This window comes from Pimephales promelas, chromosome 1 (assembly GCF_988280905.1).
Source record: "Pimephales promelas chromosome 1, fPimPro1.hap1.1, whole genome shotgun sequence".
In the NCBI taxonomy this organism is placed as follows: Eukaryota; Metazoa; Chordata; class Actinopteri; order Cypriniformes; family Leuciscidae; genus Pimephales; species Pimephales promelas.
In genome coordinates this window covers 35,519,771-35,541,193 of record NC_142769.1, presented here as the reverse complement: position 1 = coordinate 35,541,193, position 21,423 = coordinate 35,519,771, and the positions used below count along the sequence as shown (strand labels likewise).

Genomic DNA, 21,423 nt, shown 5'->3' with positions numbered 1-21,423 from the left:
ACTGCGAAGCCTCAATATTGTTTTGATACTCAGAACAACAGAAATGGGGTGTGGGACGCGCGCCGCAGGACGCATGCTCGCTCCAGTCCTCTCTTCATCCGGGTACCTGCAGTTGACTGTGTGGGTACGGAGGCGGGAAATGGCGTCCAGAGGTGCGGAGAGGACAGAGGTGAACCTCGTCTGAAGAGGCACGCAAACAACAGCAAGTGTCAGCAGCTCTGAAATCGACCGTTGTCTTGCGACTCGATCCCGCGGAGTTTCGTCCAGTAAGTTATTACCCCAGTCTAAATTGCATGTGGTGATAGGGTCCCCCCATAACACCCCGTCCGTTCACTCCGGTCGAAAATGTTTCGCTATGGTTCGGCTCGCTCCTGTTTTACCTAACGTTATATGCACGCACGGACAGGCAGCAGCTGCCGTCTTCGCCAGTCGTTCCCGCGCTTTATCTGTCATTAGAGTGCAGCCGGTTGTTTTGAGTGGCACTAGACTAGAGGCTTCTTCTAGTAATAGCGGGTCACGAGAAACAGGTTTACTACGAAGAGAAGGATTGCTTGTGTCCTACATTGAAAATAGATAGACATGCACAGATGTGTCAAGAGCGATTGCTCTATGTAAAAAATACAGTTCACATTGTAGGCTCTTAAGGCGTGTAATCGTTGTGTAAACAGTTGTTCTTAATGTCTGACTGAACAGGGAAATCGTAAGAAAGTTGCTCGTCTTCCGTAGAGAATCTCTTTAAGCGTGTGTTTCCCGCCCACCACGACACTGTTCAGGTTTCACGTGAATCACTGAACTTCATCATTTCTGAAGTGTCTGTTCTGTTGAAGTTGATCGGTTATGGCGGGGAATCACTTTGTCTTTTCTTTTCCTCCTTTTTAAAGACTGGCTGTAGTTTTAGTTGACTGTTGGGCTGTGGTTCGCAACCATTATCACTGCAAGGGTTCCCCATTGTCATGTCAATATTTGAAGGCCCCTAACAGAGGATGTTTTTTTCTTCTTCTTGTACTTATAATGCAATAAGATGCTTGTTTCCAAACCCTTTTTAATTATTGTTATGAGAAGTTAAGGTAATAAAACAATTAGACAATATTTTGATGTGTTTTTCCTTTTTATAAGGAAAAAAGCGAAATTTACAAATGCAAAATTGATGCTATCCATGCCGCTTTTAAGTTTGTGTTCTTGAAGTTCAGCTGATTTGTAAATATTTTTTGCTAATTGAAATATTGCTAAAATAAATAAATATTAGATGGGGAAGAAAAACTTGCCTTGGTAACAAACTGAAATAAGTTTAAGTACTAAAATGACTAAAACTAAAATAAGAATAAATTTCACTGATAGAGATACGTATTTGAAAATTGATTAATAAGATGCACATAACAAAACTACTCAAATTAAAACTGAAATATGAAAATAAAAAAAAATACTGACAGTGCAAGTCAAAATGTTACATACTTTTTAAGACATGTTGTTTCCCGTTAGAGTTTAACTTATCCCTGTTAGTGGGCCCAGGTTCCCCAGTTGAGAAGAGAAGCATTACAGTTGTCCAGCTGTAATGGGACAGGTTACCAGCAAAGTGCAATGGTAGCTATAGTGAAGCATTTTGTGGTGTTCTTTGACATGCCATGCGAATGCCATTAAATAACGAATTAGACTTTCCGGTTTATAGTGTACTTAATCTATGAAGATTGACATTTCTTAGAGAAATAATAGTAATTTTAATATATGTCAGAGTCATTTCTTGGACATATGTCAGTAGCCTTGGATTTGCTGCCAGTGTGTCAATGCTTTTTTGTTGTTGTTTTTTTGTTTCAGACCAACTAGACGTGTTGGTGCTATACGTCTGTAATACGATATCACAATAATGAACATGCAATGCTTTAATGTTAACTACCGAGACCTTATTGTAAAGTGTTACCTATTGTTTTATAATTCTTTTGCACTTTATTCTGTTTAAAACATTTGATTACTTTTATATCTTTTTGTGTATAGCTTTATTAGCTATGGTTCCATCACCCTGTTTTTATGTGCATTTTAAAGTATCTCATCAGAAACGAGTGATGGAAAGTTGGAAATGCCAAATTTCAGGGGATAAAAACTTAATTTGCAAAAAAAAAAAAGTTGAAATGAATAACGGGAGATGTAAACAAATAAATTGTGACGTAGCGAACTTTAAACTCTCGTAGCTAATCGGCTGTAGCCTGGTCCTACCAGACTCTCGTACACATTTAATTTTCAGAGTCTGGCCACTCCTTATTGACTTTTAACTTACTTGAAGGTGGGTACTCTGGGCAGAATCAATAGTTTTAAACTTCAGCAGAGTCAATCTCTGGATCTGCCATAACCAACTGCTAACGTTTGGTCGTGACATATACAGTATGTACAACTCAAACTAGCGCACCTCAATGTCATCATTCTCAGCCACTCCCTCTGCTCGCTGATTGGACCTGTAAAAAATTGATTGGAGAAAACCCAAGAATATACAGCAAACCCAGACGTAGTACTGAAGGAAAATTAAAATTGAGCGGAAGTACGTAGGAGGGCAGAGCCAGAGTAAATCAGCTGTTCATGATGGGAATTCCTGCTCATTTAGGGAACTGGATAATTTGGCTCACTTCTGTAATAAGAAGTAAAAAAAAACACACACATAGGCTAATGTAAAACACTATTACACTTATCAAATACTAATACACGTGTATTGAACATTTTATCCAAAATAAAACCATTCCTAGCAAATCACACTTAAAACGAAACACATTTATGCGGTTAAACAAAAGGAAGCTGGAGCGCTGCTGGTGTCCCTTGTATCCTCTGTGCTCTTGGAAGGGTTAAATCAAATGTTCATAAAAATTGGGAAAAAAATGCAAGTCCAGGCACTGAGTAGGTTACGAAAGTTATAAAAGCCTTTATTATTGTTAGTCGAGGGCTACACCATTAAAAAAAACACCAATGCGTATCGGCCCACTGGCCTTCATCAGGGTGTTGGTAACAAACAGACAGAATCAAGCAGTACTTATAGTGCATTTATTTCAGGTGTGCCACTCTGGCACTTGCAACACAAATTCTTGGAGACTAGAGGCAGTAGTTCAAGTCATGTCTAATGCCAGATTTGTTAAAGGTTTTTTAGTCCCTGCTTGATATGATAGTTTTATCTTCGAAATTCTACATGCTGCTTTTATTTTAGTCTATTATTAAAAAGCATCCAAATGCTACTTCATTAGCATCTTGTTTTCTGACTCGATGGTAAATGGACTGCATTTATGTAGCGCTTTCACAGACCCAATGGCCACCAAAGCGCTCTACATGTTTCTACACTTTCATTCATCCCATGCAAGACGCCATCCAGCTCGTCGGGAGTATCTGGGGTTCAGTGTCTTGCTCATGGACACCTGAACACTTGGTCAGGTAGAATCGGGGATTGATCCACCAACCTTCTGGTTTTTAGACACCCTACATGTAGACAACCCACGGCCACCCGCTTAATTATGATCATCCACACTGATTGACCACCCACACTCCATGTTTTGTTAATGTGTTTCCTACTGTATGGGCGACGATTCGAGAGCAGCGGGGTAATTAATTAGATAGACTTTATTGATCCCACACTGGGGAAATTCCTTTGTTACAGCAGCTCAAGTAAAATATAAAAGTAAAATACAAAATATAGGAATAGGATAGAGTAAAATTAATGACAACATGCCGATATGTAAACAATCATCACATGTGTTCACACGCACATATACATTAAAATAACATTCAGTGAGTGACTAGATTATGTGACTGAGCAGTGTAGTGAAAATTTTCTGTCTTGTATTAATATACAAAAAGGGAAAATGGCTCTCAGACGGGAACCGAGTCTCACCGTTTACTGGAAGGAGCCAAACGACATATCACTACTGTTTCCGCTGATGGTGTTTTATTTTTTGTTGCTTACTAATACCACCGTCATGCGCTTAAACAATATGATGGAAACTTTTTTGCAAATTTGAAAAGATTCGCTTCACGTTTGGATGGAATCCCAGCTACTGTATTTAAATGTTAAGTTCTTTTTGTTATAAGAAAACAATTTAAGAAAAGCAGCTCCGGCTACAATGTTTTTCCTCCAGACACTTTTTTCGCATTAACAAACGTACACGTCACGCGCATTGCGCGCTGATGGTCAGTTCAGACGGGCTCTTTACAATGTTGCACTTCTAAGCAGTGACCACTGCAAGGCCAAGGGTATACAGCAGTGTTCTGGTGCTAATGCTATATTACAGGAATTGTCTGCACTGCAAACATTATAAATTGAATAATCCTTATTAAAATTACAAAAATTCTTTAGTCAAGAGCAGTGAGTGTTTTTCTCTGTTCTATTTGTTCTTTGATTAACTTTAATGACAGAGATAAGTAGTGGCTACTGTGTACTGTCCCTTTAAGAGCAGCCGCTGCTGACAGAGACACAGATCACGCGCCTGATTCTCTCATGAGTCACAATTCTTGACGGTCATCATAAGAATGCTCTTATGTTATTTAGATACTCTACAATACATTTTGGCATAATTGTGTGTGTTCTTGTTCGTTTAAGCGCGGAAGAGAACCTGGTGTGCCGTCTTGTGCGCACACACAAAACTGTCACCTGTCTTTCTCTGTGTGTTTGTGTGTGTCACAGTCAACGCAATCTTTTTTGTTTTGTCGCGCATGAATGGTTTAAGCGTTTGCATGAATAAGAGCAGGATCGTGTAACACTATCATGTAACTTAGACATACATGTAACACCACAAAAGAGTTAACACAGAAAATGAACAGATGCTACGTTAACAGACCTAATTTGTTTATTTCATATAAAATCACATAATTTTGCATCCTATAACTGCAAAGGTTTGACGGCGTGATTTCGATTGCAATATGATTATTTCGTGCAGCACTGGCGCCAAGTATTGCAGTATTTAATTATAAAGTTATCTGTTTTACTTTCTGTTTTCTCCATTGGTTTTCTCTGTGTTTACATCCACAAGGTGCCGCTTGTTGCGGTGCTTTGTTGGTGTGAATTCAACAAATTCAAATGAAAATGGCTTCACCATTACACGACGCTTCGCCTTCTTTCAAATCGAAAGTGTGGGTAAATTTCGGTTTTCAACAGCAAATGGTAAAGACCTTGACATTATTTATATGATTATATTTCCAAGTTTATGTTACTCTATTAAGTCTGCTTTGTTACTCTATTGGAATAAAAATAATTTTAAGTTATGTGCTGGGAGCTCACCATTCATGTGAGAGGTCTCCTATTCAGAGAATAATTATTTCCTGTCCTGTAATAAGGTCTTGTGTCCTGAATGTTCAGTGACAATTTTTTGCACCTCAGTTAATGTGTAGAAGATAATGTTCACAGAATTAAATGTGACATTTGAGGTGAGTTGAGCAGTCTTATTTTCCTCATTTTTTGTAATGCCTTTGAATAAAATGGGGGACATGAATCGCAATATATCACAGAATCGCAATACTTGCTGTATCACAATATGTTAAGAATCACAATAATATTGAATCGTGGCCCAAATATCGCAATAATATCGAATACCTAAATGCAGTTAATTTACCCAAACAACATTAAGCACTGCTTATTTTTTTATGCATATGCACACTGCCCTACAAAATTACCTCAATCAACCTAGGATTATTAATTCTTTACAAATAGAGCTATTCAAATTATCTGGTGGAAGTGGATTTGTTTGCAAATTGCAATGTATATCGCAGAAAAGCAAAATTATCTAATGTCAGTTGTTTCCAATTCCAATATCGTGCCGCCCTACTAGTATACCGATACCGTGATAAAAGCTTCAGCAATTATTGCAAAATGAGAATGTTGTACGTCACATGGCAAAAACCAACGTAGTGTGTGTGTGTGTGTGTGTGTGTGTGTGTGTGTGTATATATAAGTGATTGTAATGGACCAGCCTAGGTCAGAAGGGGTCAAAGGAGTAATTGTTGGCATTTTCATATCATACGTAATTTAAACTACTTCATGCTACTAATGGTGTTTAATGTCTACTGATTTTAATTAAACCAGGAATTTGGCTTTAAGCAAGATTCATTGACTCTTACTGGGCTGCTGAAGACTGTTGATTCTCACCGTTTCGGTTCTTGTAGAAGAAAGGCTTTAGCTCCTCAGTGTTGTGAGGTAGTTGTCTTGGCATGATGTCTGTTTGAGGCAGTGCATGAGTCACCATTTTGGTGGTTAAGGAAAAAGCTGAGATGTATTACTAGCTGTACCCTTTTCTTTCTACTTTTCGCCATTCCTCTCCTGTCTCTTCTGTGCTTGCAGTATGTTTCATTGTCATCTCGTTGCTTCTCTGGCTAACTACACGATGCTGCTGTTACAGAACAAACTCTGTTTGCCTCTTGTAAAAATCTCTTTTCTGTGTTTCCTCATTTTAAATTTAATGTGACTTAAATTTCTTTATTGCGAAGGTACAGTCAGGGCTGGCGTAAAGCCTGACAGGTCACAAATGCTGGTGCACACAACGGCTGTTGCACAAGCATGCTTTGTGGAGGGGGACACACGACCAAGCACTAAAGTTAATTTCAGGATTATTTTTTACCCCCTTGATGTACAGGGTTTCCTTTAAAGAAAAGAGGGACACTTCCTCCACATCAGGAAAATATTAACTTTTTTTCCCTCTACTTTTTTTCATCTCTCTTTTTTTCTTCCTTTTTTTTGTCTTGTAAGAAAACTGCTGCTCTCTGTTGATCTGCAAAATCCTCTAGTTCTTTTTCTTTTCTAGTGACTTATCCAGCAACAGAAAAATATGAGTAAAAAAGATGGTGACATTTTGCCAACTTTTGCCAAACTTCAAGTAGGCCTTAAAGGTATAGTTCATCCAAAAATGAACATTGTCATTTACTCACCCTCATGCCATTCCAAACCTGTATGATAAGAATTATTATTATTATTTTGGTCGATACAATGAAAGTCAACTGGGTCCCGTATATTTATTTATTTATTAACAACTGAAACATTGTTCAAAATATCTTCTCTTATGTTCTACAGAAGAAAGTAAGTCAGGTTTGTAATGGCATGAGGGTGACTAAAGGATAACAGAATGTTCATTTTTGGATGAGCAAAACTGGTTTAATTCAATGTTTGTCTTAATCTGTAATCTTGTGTTAAGGAATCACACAGATTTCCTGTTAATTAAAAGTATGTTCATTCAGAATTCTTCTGTATGTAGGAAATAATTTGCTTGTAGTGGAGAGTGCCTCGCTATGGAGATGCTTCAACTGAATGATGTGTCTCTCAGGGTCTTGAATACATTCAGATGTCTGTGGCTAGCGATCTTGGCTGACGTTTTGCACTTTTAAAAAACTGAGCAAAGAGCCATAATAACTCCGTCAAAACCAACTAAAAGTGTGATTGATTAACCTGCGTGCGAGAATCAGCGAGCAAAGTTAGACAAGGTCGTTGTTAAACGTAGTGATTTCCTCCTGTGTTACTCTCTTTCTCTGTAGTTTTGTTTTCTTGTGGTACCTTTTTTATGAGCTTCTCTGTATTGTCTTTTCTCTCTCTCTCTCTCTCCTCAGTCTTACATGTAACTCTAAACAAAATGAGGCTGAGAATGCGCAAGGCTTCTCAGCAGCCAAACCTCGCCCGCAGGCCCGGCCCGGCCCGGACCAAGCGAAAGCATGACGAGATGGAGGAGTGCTCAGGTGAAAGCAAGGGTCTTCTCTCCAGCATCAAGAAGTTCATCCATGGAAGTTCCATCAAGGTGAGCCTCTAGCACCCTCTCCCTGTTGTTTATTATGGGCTCATTGAGTATGGCAGTCCCAGACCTCTACAGCTCTTTTCTTGGTTTTGATGATCGTGGCCCAGAATGTACTATAATGGAATGCAAGCAAGACCTGGTATCATATTCCCCCCAGAAATGCGTGGTGGAATGCCTTTGCTTGTCTGAGGAGCTCAGTCCTGTTCTAATTTTAGCTGTGGTTCCACAGCGCTCACATAATGACAGTAGGTAGGGCTGGCTTTAACTGGCATGCATCCTGCGGCAGAAGAACCAGGGGTTCACATTCACATTATGTCCAGTAAGTTTAAGATATTAGATTCACTTCTTTGGGTTCTATATCACACCCCCATTGTCCACAACAACATTCAAAGACCCCATGTCTTTTGAAGCAGTTCGTGATTAATTGGAGTTTGATTTTTAATATAATATTTATAATAGGGTTTTAATCATTTCTAGCCTAATCATGTAGTGCCTATAACTTTGATATTTTGTTCCTCTGAAAGTCCTGTTCAAGTGTCCCCCAGCTTCCTCGAAAAGACTCACTATCGTGTCTTCCTCACAAGACTAAAGTGTTTCAAATCTAGAAACTCATGCCTGTGTGATTGCTTGGTGGTGTTTAACAGGTGGAGCAGGACAACCCAGCAAAGAGGAATCGTCTGAGCTGCGAGCTGATCACCTCCACCCCACAAAGGAACAATGACCTGCAAAGGAAAAGCATCTACAGGGCCCGTCGAAGAAGCTCCGTCAATGGTGGTGAGTCACTGTACTTGTGAGCTGCAGTTAAATTTACTTTTAATAATTAACATCATAAATAATAAACTTATTAAATCGAATTATTATTTCAAATCATTTTTAGTTTTCAAATATTTAAGTAAAATAGTTCCAACAGATTTTGCTGTGGTACTTAAATTGGTACTTAAATACCGACTACTGGAATTTTGATATTGTGACAACCCTATCATGGTTATCATCAATACTGGTATATTGTGACACTTCTAACACAAACATATTTGCATCTGTGTATATTTGTTTGATGTTGGTTGTTCAGTGTAATGCCTTAAACTGTCCATATTATCATAAATGAGGGCTTTTGGAAGTATCAAACCTGTCTGTGTGCTTGACATGGATTATATGTGACAAGAACATGGTTGCGCACACCTGCCAATGGCATACACTCCTATGTACAGCAATAGTCATCATAGTTTATTGCCCAAACAACATATGCAGTTCGGCATTTAAATGAATTTGCAATTTGGTTATGCTATTTTTTTGTGAATTTGTTTTTCTCTTTGAACTTTGTTTTATAGAAACCACTAACCATGACACGAGTAAGCCTGTCAAGCCTAATGGGAAGTTGGAGGACCCTGAGGAGGTTGTGAACAGTCCACCCCGCACCACCCTGCTTGGAACCATCTTCTCTCCTGTCTTCAACTTCTTCTCACCAGCAAATAAAAATGGTAAGAAACTCTGAACCGAACACTAAAGATGTGATGTTCCAGATATTCTGGACATAATGGATGGAAAATTATTTGAATGATAATAATAAATAGATTCTCCCTCTGGCGACATTACTGCATTAACATTTATGCTCCAACAACTATTAATTTTAGAATATCGTTCAAGTGTACATGTGGTGTTCGGTGTATGCGTGCGCATGTTTTTTTTTTTCTTTAAATGAACTTGACTCATAAAACATTTCTTCACCTTCAAATGAAGGTGTCTTTTTATGTATATAGGATTAATTCCTATAATAAAAAAACTTACCAAAATGTTTAAAAGATAGTGTGACCAGATTTGCAGAATCTGTGGAGTTGCTACTTTGTATTTCTATGATCACAAAAACACATATCTATTTACATTTCGCAAAAGAGCAGTTCATGAGAGAAAGTTTAGCCTAAAATGTTAATACTATTACTGAACAAAAAAAAAAAACATGGTGAAACTTTTGGGTCCTGAGGGAAATTGGTTCCCCATCAGGAGGACAACTTGTGTGAAATTAAGGGTGCTTTCACACTAGCACTTTTGGTGCGCACCTGGGTTTGATTGGTGTCAGAGTTCTGTTTGTCTGGATGATGTGAATGCTGTTTTCCAAACTCGGGTGTGCACCCACGAACCGTACCCGTGTCTCCTTAAAAAGGGCGGCCTGGGGTACGATTCATGTGAGCTCCTGCTGATATGAATGCAATCATACTAAATTGCAGTAGTGAATGTTTGGTATGTTTCCACAATTGGGAATATCAAAAGGTTATTTTGGATTCCAGATAATGTTTATTTCGATGATTGTGAATTTAAAAAAAAAAAAAAAACACTGTTGCAACTTAATGCAGATTAATAATACATTGCCTAACCCAGCATGTTTTTTCACCCTTCCTTCTCCTTACCTACACCCTGTCTTGTCATGTCAGCCTCGGATTCCCCAGGCCAGGCGGTAGAGGCGGAAGAGATTGTGAAGCAACTAGAAATGGAGCAAGTAGAAGAGATGCCTACCAGTACTGCCACATCTAGAGAGCCCCTAAGTGTCCCTCTCTATACCAGTGCCATGCCATCTGCCTTTAGACCTCCATCCTCCACTCACACACCTGCAGAGGAGAGTGAAAACACCCCCCACTCTGACCTGCCGCCTCTTACAGGTGTGAAATACATGACATTGTTTGACTTCTCTTTAGGGGAACACATTATACACTCCCAGTCCCATAAGGTTTTTTATTTTATAAGAAATGGATACTTTTATTTAGCAGCGATTACACATTATAATGCTAAAAAAAGATTTCTATTTTAAATAAATGCTGTTCATTTGTACTTTGTATTTATCAAAGAATCCTGAAAAATAATCGTCACCATTTCACAAAAATATGAAGCTGCAACATTGTCAACATACAAGACGTAGTAGGAAATGTTTCTTGAGCATCAAATCATCATATTAGAATGATTTCTGATCATATGATGCTGAAGACGAGTAATGATGTTGAAAGTTCAGCTTATGTTTTAAAATATATTAAAATAGAAAACGTGTAACATTTTAAATTGTAATAATATTTAACATTATTACTTTCTTGCTGCATTTGTGATCAAATAATAGCAGCCTTGGTATGCATAAGAGACATTTCAAAAACAATTAAAAAATCTTACCGTCCCCAGCCTTGTGTATATTTACACAGGCAAGAATATATTTGTAACATTATATTTTCTTTGTCCTGTTTTATCTCAGCTCCTGGCTCTCCTGCAACAGTGGGGTATGTGGACACCTCTATTACTGTCCCAGCTGAAGGATCATATGAGGAGGAGTGGGAAGTGTTTGACCCGTGAGTTCAAATTTACTGAGACTGTGCTTTTTGCTCAGAGCTTCACAATAAGGATTTTCTTTTCTGCTTTCCCGGGCAAGCCAGTAGTTCAGATTTTTGCTCCCCCTGTTTGTTAGCAGTGTTGGGTGTAACTAATTACTAAGTAATTAGTAACTGTAATTTAATTACTTTTCCCTTAAATGTGAAGTAAGGGATTACTCTTCATTTATCTGTAATTTAATTACAGTTACTTCTAATTAGGGTTGTAACGGTATACCGGTATGGCGGTTTATCACGATATTGACATGTACGATTATCATATCGTTCACATTTGCTTATCTGCGGTAAAAAAAAAAAACAGAATTCACCTGCACTGCTGCATGCAACTTCTTTCAGCTTGACTGCTTACTCCATATCCGTACAGCGCTGAAAATGTCCGAGACTGAGGCTGCGAATCTCTATCTCCCGCCAAAAAAAATAAATAAAATCTGCAGTATGGGAATATTTTGTAACTTGTATCCGAAAAACGATCGTGATGTTGTCCTTGAAGATGGATATCCAGTTTGCAAGATATGTGGACGAAGAGTGGCTGCAAAAGGAGTAAACACGTCGAACATGTTCTCCCATATTTAGGAACACCATCCCTCCGTGAAGATAAAGGTTATTCATAACTTTTATAACTTAAGGCCATATTATTTCTGTCATGCTGAGGGAATCCCGGTCTGTCAAAAAGACGCACACATGCGTCTTTTTGCGTTACAAAACAGATGCCACGTAAAATGTGCGATTTAAAAAGATAGATGGATAAATAAAGCAAAATATAGCTATGCAGTAGCCTAAATCAAATCGCGATGTGCGTGTCTGTGAATATACAACGCAAAAAGACTGGTGTGCAAGCCCCTTCAGCGTGTCTCTGAATGAGCAGCGCCGTTTCGTCTAGTAGATCTAGTACACACTCAAGTACGCATGACGCTCATGGTTTTTAAAGCTGTCTCAGCCACTACGAAGACGTGAACACATGAACATATCTAGACAGAGAACACTTAATGTGCACTTTATAATTATTTTTTTAAAGAATAATCATCAAATACACTGACTGAAACTCATAGGTGTTCAGTAGGTGTTAACGCGGGGTTAAATGTAACACGGACCGTTTACGCAGTTCGTCAGGATCAAGCAGGCTGTCTTTCCGCTATTTTTCTCTTGCTGCCAGAAGACGGTCTCCCGCGAATTTGCGGAAAGTTTTGATTATATTTCGTGAAGATACTGGACAAAGAGTGTTTTGACAACATGAAAGTAATTTTTTTCATCATAGGTTTTTTTCGGTTTCTGAGTTGGGTGTATACGTTTCCAAATCTAACTTTATATTGCCTTAATCACCGTCTTGTTGGCTCAAACATAGCACCGTTTTGAAACATGTCAGCAATTCCTAGCGACTGTTAGCTAGGTTTAAAATATGTAATACACAGCGGGGTTAATTCTAACAGAGTGGTACAACTAAGCCTCCAAGTGTACAATAATAATCAAATGAAAACGGAGCCACACAACTTTTCAGGTTTGAGTATACATTTAACTTTGTTAGACGTTCACAAACAATGTTGGGATTTAAAATGTTTAAAATTTAGTGTTCTATGAATGATAACTTGTTTATTTATTAAAAAATATGGCCTGTTATTAATGTAATAAACCCTTTAAATTTTTATTTTAAGCTAATTTGTATTATCATTACTGTTATTATTAATAATAATAATAATTGTACATCATGCAGCTGCCACACACAAATCTAATTTAATTGCAATTACAATATTTATAATTTTATTTATTATTATTTATTGCAAAACTATGCAGCCCTTTTCTATGTCTCTATCCATGATATTGATCCATAATAGAAGGAGGATTGGATGAGGGATGGATATCTGTCTATACAGATGCACAAACAATATCAAACTATACAAATAAAATAGTACTGAATTATGTGTGTTACACACAAGTGTTACAACTAACCCCTCTCTCTGTTACAATTAACCCCGCATATGGGGTAAGTTGTAACATTTGCACTTCTGTCACTTTCAGTCCAACTGTACGAAAATGGTAGGTCCTAGAAAAAAACTTTAAGTGTTCATTTGTAGCAGAGATGTGCATGTTGCTTGTGTAAAAAAAGTATTAATCTAACCTAATTATTTTTTAATTAATTGAGCCAAAAGCAAAAAGCGTTAGGTTGTGCCCCGCTCTCCCCTACAACCTGGAAAAAAAAAGTTTGGTTTAGCCTATGATTAAAATATATTACTATTGTGTATAGTTTTTTTGTCCATGTTTTAATTTATTAAACTTCTCTTGTGTAGACAAACTAAAGTTGTTACATTTGATCTGATTGCATTCTCAAAAATACATTTTGTATTCAATCACAGAATCCAGATCAGTTATTTCAGACAACCCAGAATTTCTGAGGAAATAAATATACATTTCATAAAGACTCTATTGAAAAAACCTTTGTTACAATAAACCATGTTCAACCAAAAACAATATCTGTTTTTATTCATTTAAGGGCCATTGTAGCTGATGCTGATTATAATAATGATAGTTTTAATATCGTATACCGTGAAACCGTGAAACCGTGATATTTTCTGAGACGATTATCATACCGTGAAAATCTCATACCGTTGCAACCCTACTTCTAATGTAATTGAGGTAAATACTGTGTATAGAGATCAATCCGATCTCACAGCGATTCGTATGCATTTTATGAGGTGTCTAAATCGTACGACCACACTCGTACAAATTCGAATGAATTATTGTAAAATATGTATGAAAAAAGTGTGAAATGTCATGAGATCAGACATAAAACAATATTGTGTTGTCTGATGTTAAAAAGTATGTTTTTATAATGTAACCTTCTCCACCGTTGTCATAATTAGTGCCATTTTATAGTATTTATTTGAAAGAATTAAAACAGATTCATGTCTATCTGTGTATTATTCAGCTGGTAGAGATTGATATGGGATTTTGAAAGTAATTAGTAATTAAATACTTTTTAGAGAGAGTAATTAGTGCAGTAATCTAATTACACTGTTGAAAAGGTAATTGATAACTAGTAATTGATTACTGTTTTAGAGTAACTTACCCAACACTGTTTGTTAGTAATGATTATTCCATTCTATAATGTTACATTGAACAATATTTAATTTATAACAACAACAAAAATCAGTGACAAATTTTTAAATGCACAGGAAGTAAAACGGCAAGTACAAGATAAACAAATGTGAGATGTGGCCCCACAAGATCTATATTGTTGAGCCCTCATACAAGTGGAATGTTTATTAATAATATTACAGTTAAATATTGCTTTTGTTTTTAGGCAATTTGGAAACCCTCTCAGAGAGAAAAAAAGATATCTCAGAAGTGTTTGTCTCAAACATGCAAACATTGATGTTAATATATTTTTCAGGTATTTTTTCATCAAACATGTACCTCCGCTAACGGACGAGCAGCTAACTCGCAAACCCGCACTCCCTCTGAAGACTCGCAGCACTCCTGAGTTCTCCCTGGTGCTTGACCTGGTCAGTCTTAAACACCACAGAGGAATAGCTCCTATTACAAGGGATTCATTTTGGCATAGATATCATTAATTGTTTTCTTTCTACAGGATGAAACCCTTGTCCATTGTAGCTTGAATGAGCTGGATGATGCAGCACTAACCTTTCCTGTCCTCTTCCAAGACGTCATATATCAGGTAGATAAGATATCCAAGCTGTCTACATTGTTTGTCAGTAACATACCACTAGAGGGGCCTCTAGAGCCATTTTTTAATGAACCTAACTAGCTGGGAGTCCTTTGTCTATTGTCTTGTGTTAAGTGATCTGAAATTTGTATTACTTTGTAGGAGTTTTTTCTTCTTCTTCTTTTTAGCGGGCTAAAACCCTGTGTTCTTAGGGGCTAAATTCTAATTCACAATTTCTGTTAGGTTTATGTGCGATTGAGGCCATTTTTCAGAGAGTTCCTTGAACGCATGTCTCAGATTTATGAGGTAAGCCTTCATCCATTTTACTCCACATTACATCTCATCCTTTTTCTCCAAATAAATGATGTTACATGGAAATGTTTTACCCTCGCTTGGGTTGACATCTGTTTCTCATAATTGACTGACTGTTGACTTTTTTTTTGTAGATCATTCTCTTCACTGCCTCGAAGAAAGTTTATGCAGACAAGTTGCTGAACATTCTCGATCCGAGGAAACAGCTGGTGCGGTCTGTGGACTTCTTTTTGTTTTACCTTATTGTAATAATTTTGAAGACTCTTTCCTCGACAGTGTTAAAAGTAAAACCAAGTTGTCTCTTTGTTTGCCTCTGTTTCTTTTAGAAATTCTTTCAGATTTTGTCATTAGAGTAAATGTAAATTTAGGCAGGGTGTCAGTTTTTCAGTAACCCTGCCCCAGCTTGGTCATTGCTGTGCAGAGTTTCTCTGTAGTATTTGGTTACAATGAGGAATTGAGGGATTGCGGTAGATGGAGATCTTTGGTCTCTGACACATGTAAACTCCACACCATCCTTAGGTGTCAACCCTTTGCTTCAACTGCATTATTGATTCTAGTCCTGGAGATTTATTTCATTCTTCTCTCTGTGTGTGTTTCCAACATGTTCTAGGCACCGATTATTTCGTGAGCACTGTGTTTGTGTGCAAGGAAACTACATTAAGGATCTGAATATCCTTGGACGGGATTTGTCCAAGACTATAATTATCGATAACTCGCCACAAGCCTTTGCTTATCAGGTGAGCAGACCATGGTTGCATAATCATAATTTGCATGAAGTTGCATCATTACTTTCACATGGGGGCAGTTGTGGCCTCATGGTTTGAGAGTACTTTTACATTGGTTACTTCTAACCTGAAATTCGGAGGTTCGAGTCTCAGTACCATAGACTGTAAAAAAAAAAGAGAGAGAGCCCCTTCGTTCTCTTCCATGTGTGAGAAGTGAAGCCGCCAGTATCCCGATATGGTGCTGACATCTTGGAACTTGAGTCTGCGCAGTAGCGATTTCGGGACCAGTCATGCGCAGTAGTGAGCAGGAAGTAAAGCTGCAAAATCAAGGCCCCGTCCTCACTCTCGCAGAATCAGTCGCAAGCACACGCTCCTGCAATTTTTTTTTTTGTGAATTATAGAAATTAAGATATTACTTTTAACGCTCCAATCTCTGCAGTCCTCCGAAAATCCCTGAAAAAGTCTGTTGGTGCTTCAGTGACTACTTCTCGCTCAGAGAACCTGTCAATCACAGCTGTCAATCATGACATCACCGCATCAAAAAACGAACTAAAAACAAACTTATTTTAAAAACAAACACTTGAAATTACATCAGCGTGATTAAAAACTACAGTAAATGACAGAAATCATCTTTGGAAAGACAGTATTTGAAGTATAATTTAATTGTTTAGTTGGTCTCACGTGCCGTTTAATAGCATGGGGAGGCGGGGTTTATGACCTATACTAGGACTGGGCATGTGGGGGCCATCAAGACGTTTTGTCTTTACTTTTCAGGGCTTGTGCAGCACGCTTGCTCAGTACCAGCAGAAAATGTAGGTTAGATGAGTAAATGAACAGAGATCTCTTTCACTCTTGTTACCCACAACTGAGGTGCCCTTGAGCAAGGCACCTAACCTCCAATTGCTCCCCGGGGGGCCGCAACAAAAATGCGGCTGCGGACTGCTCCGGGTGTGTGTTCACTACTGTGTGTGTTCACTAGGTTACATGTCACTTTCACTTCACTTCATGTTCATATCAGTTGTAAAAAAAATTTTTAATTAGATTTTAATTAAGCTTAAAGGTATTTGAAGGCCAAATTAATTGTCTATTTGTAATTTATTAATAGATCACACTTTAATGTATATTACACTTTTAAATAATATACATTAATCTTCTTTTTTAATATACTATATTAAAGCCCCCCCCCCCCAAAGTATTCAAAGTGGCAAAGTATTCATTTTCATTGTTACTTTTGTAATAAGTACAGTGTTCAGGTGTGTGACTGAGCTCATAGTCAACATTATGCAATAAAGAAATACCCCAAATCCTTATAAAAAAAAAACAATCAACCCATGTGTTAAACCCACAGCTCTCCAATGGGATCCCTATTGAGAGCTGGTTCATGGACAAGAATGACAGCGAACTTCTGAAGCTGGTCCCCTTCTTGGAGAAACTGGTGGAATTGGTATGTTGTAATGTGTTCTTCACCTTTGTTACTTTAGCTTCAACATTTCACATTGGTGACATTTGCTTTAAATAAATATCCATCTATGTCATAAATAAATAGTTTCTTTTTAATCAGAGGTAAATTAAAAGTCACATTCCATAAATATTCATTATTTTATTTATGTATTTTTGTTCTAAGGATACCAGCCCTAGATGTGTTTTTTTACATTATCAGAAAGCACTATGATACATTAAAAAAAGTGATAAAAGAAGTGTGAAAATTAAGTCTGTAAGTTAAACGCGTTATTAACCTGTGTTAACGCAAATCCATTTTAACAGCGTTAATTTTTTTATCGTGGGATTAACAGTCTTTTTGGCCTAGCAAACTTTGTAGTTTTTTCACATGCTTTTGCAACAGGACGCGGCATGCGCTGCACTATGAAACCCATTCACTTCAATGCCTCGCGAGGACGTAGTGTTGCTTCGTCGACCAAAGCGCAAGCCGATCTAGCTAGATCCACTTTCCCATGTTGATAAGAGCATTAAAATGAGAAAAAAATAATGTGACAAAGAAATCAAGAGACATTTAGAATAGATAAATGTGTGATTAATCGCAATTAAGTATTTTAATCGTTTGACAGCACTAGTAAAAATATTTATTTCTTGTTTTTAATATCTAAATACAAATTGTACTTTTCCATTGTTATTCGTCCACAGAATGAGGATGTGCGGCCACATGTCCGTGAACGGTTTCGGCTGCATGACCTCCTTCCCCCTGACTGAGTGTACATAGTGGGACAGGACAGTAAAAATGACAACAAATGCAGATAAACATTTTGCATTATAACATCATTGCCATTACTATTCAAAATAACTTTTTTTTCATCCCCCCCAATTTTCATCGCTAAGATAACATAAAAAAAAATGTTGTCTGAACATTTTGACTTTTTTTTTTTTTTTTGTTGCTAATTTTGCCGTTGTTTCTCGAGTCGCCTCTTCGGTTGTTTCATCCCATACTAAGTGAATGTGTAGCAAGTCAGAAGAGAAGAAGATTGTCTTTTGGTGCTCCAGTGGGATTGGTTGACACTGTTGGGCTTTTGACCAATTTCATCAGGAATGGCCAGTAAGAAAAGAATACCGTCTGACAAAAGTTAGATTCTTATGAGTGAATTTTTTTTCATTAATGATTTTAGTATGCATTCCACTCCATCTGTACGTTTTAATTGGGGTTTACTTCAAATCAATGTTTTCTCAACTCCTGAATCCTGTTTGCCAAAATGTGTTTTTCAGAGCGTGGTCTGGTTGAAAATTGTTCTGTTCTTGAATTGGGTGTTTTTACAGCACAGTGGAATCGGTCGTTTTTATGTGGTGTGAATGAGAATGGTTTAAACCAGAGTGATGGCTGTTTCCTAGAAAAAGATTTGCAGTGACTAAATTCTCAAATTGTTTAACTAAGAAGTTTCCCACCATTGCATCAGAGTCTCTCCACAGATATTTATTCACCTTTTAACATTTTACTTGTTAATTAGTAGCACCTCACAATAGTATTCATCAGCTACCGCTTCTTATTGTTTTTTCATATTTAGCCTGTGTATTTTTTATATATATATATATATATATATTTTAGTTTTTTTTATTATTATTATTATTACTGGTGTTCTTTAAAAAGATACCACCTTTATGTTTTAGTGATAGATTACAAGCAAGTATTTTCATGTTCAAATTTGAAATTAATGTAGCATTACCCAGATCTAATCTATTCTGAACTGCAAGGGAGAAGATTGAGGGCTGCAGTCTGTTCGAGCCCTGTTTATAGCACCAGCATAACAACAGCACGTCTCATCGCTGTGGTTTAAACCTTACTGCCTGACATTTTGGCTTTTCTTTATACTGGGATTCTGTGGGATGGGGTGGGGGGGGGGGGTAGCTCTGTCCAGAAGTATTGTGTGATGTAAGCTAGATGAATGAGTGTGCATCGCTGTCTGAGGAGAACGGTATAATTATTCTGTGAAATGTTTTTTCTTCCCCTCAATCCTTTTCATATTGCCTTTTTAATTCCACTGTTATAGGCGATACTTCAAATTGAGTAATACAGACTAAGAGTAGAAACTACAGTAGTGCCATTGAAGCAGGGCCAAGCTAGTTGCTTTCCCTTTTATATTTTGTCCTCTACAAATGGTTTTGTTTTGACAAAATGAGCTTGTTCATTTTCTACTCATGCCACCGGTGCCATTTATGCTGTTTGTGTTTAGTGTGCTGTTTTCAGATAAATGGGTCATTCTTAGTAATAGACAATCACTGAATGCATCATTTGTCTAAATTGGATTGTTACATTTTCATAGTAGGGTTTTTTTTCTGAAAATATAATTTTCATAACTTAAAAAAAATGAGGCCTTTTTAGTTGAATTAAAAAAAACATCTTGTATGCAGTAAAGAAATTATCATGTGGTGTTTTTTTTAATTTGTTGTAAAATTATAACTATAAAAATGAATTGCAATGTGTTCATGCTTTAACTCTATATCCTGTGGTACTTCCCAATTGAAGGAGAGAGGATGAAAAATAGGAGTGAAAAAGTGTGATCCCAAGGATCCTGCTCTACTGACAGTTTTTTGACAGTCCACAAGCCACAAACACAGTATTTTTCTCATAGCAAAGACTGATTTGGTAATGGTTATGCATACTTTTTGAAAATGGTTTAACATGGTGTTACATAGTAAGTAGCATTTTTTGTGTGTGTGTGTGTGTAAACTATTCCTTCTCCCTACATTGATGCAAAATAGTTGAATGATGCTAATAGTCCAGAATGATATTAGATGTTGGGAGGCGGGTTGCATCTACTGTTAGGCCCTGGCACTTTCTTACAAAGACAAAGAAAATTATTTTGTATGATTGTCGAAAAGCAGTAGTGAATCAAGTGTAACATGATGCAGAGGTTTGTTTCATATGTACAACCAGTTCATTGTAATGTTCATTAATTTTGTACAAAGCATATTGTACTAATTGTGCATATTGTGCATATTGCAGCTTCATGAACAAAAAAAAAGTTAAAGGAAAATCTTTTTGTATTTTTGATTATTTGTATTCCGAAAGGCATGTCATATCTATTTTTCAAAATGTATCCATTTTCAAATGTATTAATGCAGATCTAACTTGTCATCAGTGTTTTGTTTTAGTTTTTGTTTTGTTTTTTTCAGTCTTACTGTATCTTTGTATGTAGTTGGCACAATCACTGAACGTTCTCCACGTATAAAAAGCCTGTTATGTGAGAGTTGATATTTTAATCACGGCATTTTTTTTTTTTTTTTTTTTTGCAGATGAATGTTTCAGGTTTGTTTTCTTTCATACTCTTCATCTTCAAAAGCCACATGGCTTGCGAATGTCCTTGAGCTGCATTGGAAAAACTCTCTTGGTCTAAATGTTATTTCCTGAAACGTGTTATTTAAGATTGTTCATATAATGGAAATTAAGTCTTTGGAAAATTGCATGCTCTTTTATTTTAATGTTAGCTTATGTCAAAACAACATGTTAGATACTTATGAATGGATGGTTGTATTTCATGTCTTTTTCTGCTACTTCATTTTACCATCAAATGGTGTGTAATATCGAGGAGATTTTATGATTATGACTTGTATAAATTTTGTGTGACTGTCAACATAAATGGCATCTTATTGATGCAATTTGATGCAACCTCACAAATGAGAAATGAAAGCCTTTGTTGAATGAGAGAACATTAAAGTAGGTGAATATAAAAATGTCTAAATTGATGGGGAAAAAAATATTTTTTAAATAAATAAGGAGTTTCAGGGTTAAAGTAGGTAGTACAAAAAAGTGTACAAAAAGTGTGGGAACCTCTGAAGTTTGAACTGAGCATTATCTTACACAATCTTTTGGTTTATCCTTTATTTAATATAGATTTTAACTAAGGTGGTTTCACCTAAAGTGAGTAAATACTTTTTAATAGGTTGCCTTTTAAATATTGAATCAATCAAAATATGATACTTCACTAATTTTCAAATCTACTTAAACATAAGTTACAATTGAGCATTTAAATTGGCCTCAATTGGTGTTTGTTTAAAAGATTAAAGTTACGAAAAGTTTACTTTTATACTCAGTGGTTTCAGATAAATTGAGGATGTTATTATAATTGGAAAACATGAACATGCTTTGCTTGACACATTTTGAAATGTTTTCTCTAAAACATACT

General features: G+C 36.8%; 1 protein-coding gene across 1 annotated transcript; it reads left to right on the top strand.

Moving 5' to 3' along the window:
• The first annotated feature begins 80 nt into the window (after nt 1-80).
• On the top strand, nt 81-18,154 carry ctdspl2b (CTD small phosphatase like 2b). The gene is made up of 13 exons (XM_039666882.2): nt 81-266; nt 7,555-7,739; nt 8,381-8,510; nt 9,065-9,214; nt 10,163-10,387; nt 10,966-11,059; nt 14,484-14,595; nt 14,682-14,768; nt 15,000-15,062; nt 15,203-15,282; nt 15,679-15,805; nt 17,142-17,237; nt 17,936-18,154. Exons 2-13 carry the CDS (start codon nt 7,578-7,580, stop codon nt 17,999-18,001), a joined length of 1,392 nt encoding a protein of 463 aa, XP_039522816.1. The 5' UTR covers nt 81-266; nt 7,555-7,577; the 3' UTR covers nt 18,002-18,154.
• The last annotated feature ends 3,269 nt before the right edge of the window (nt 18,155-21,423 follow it).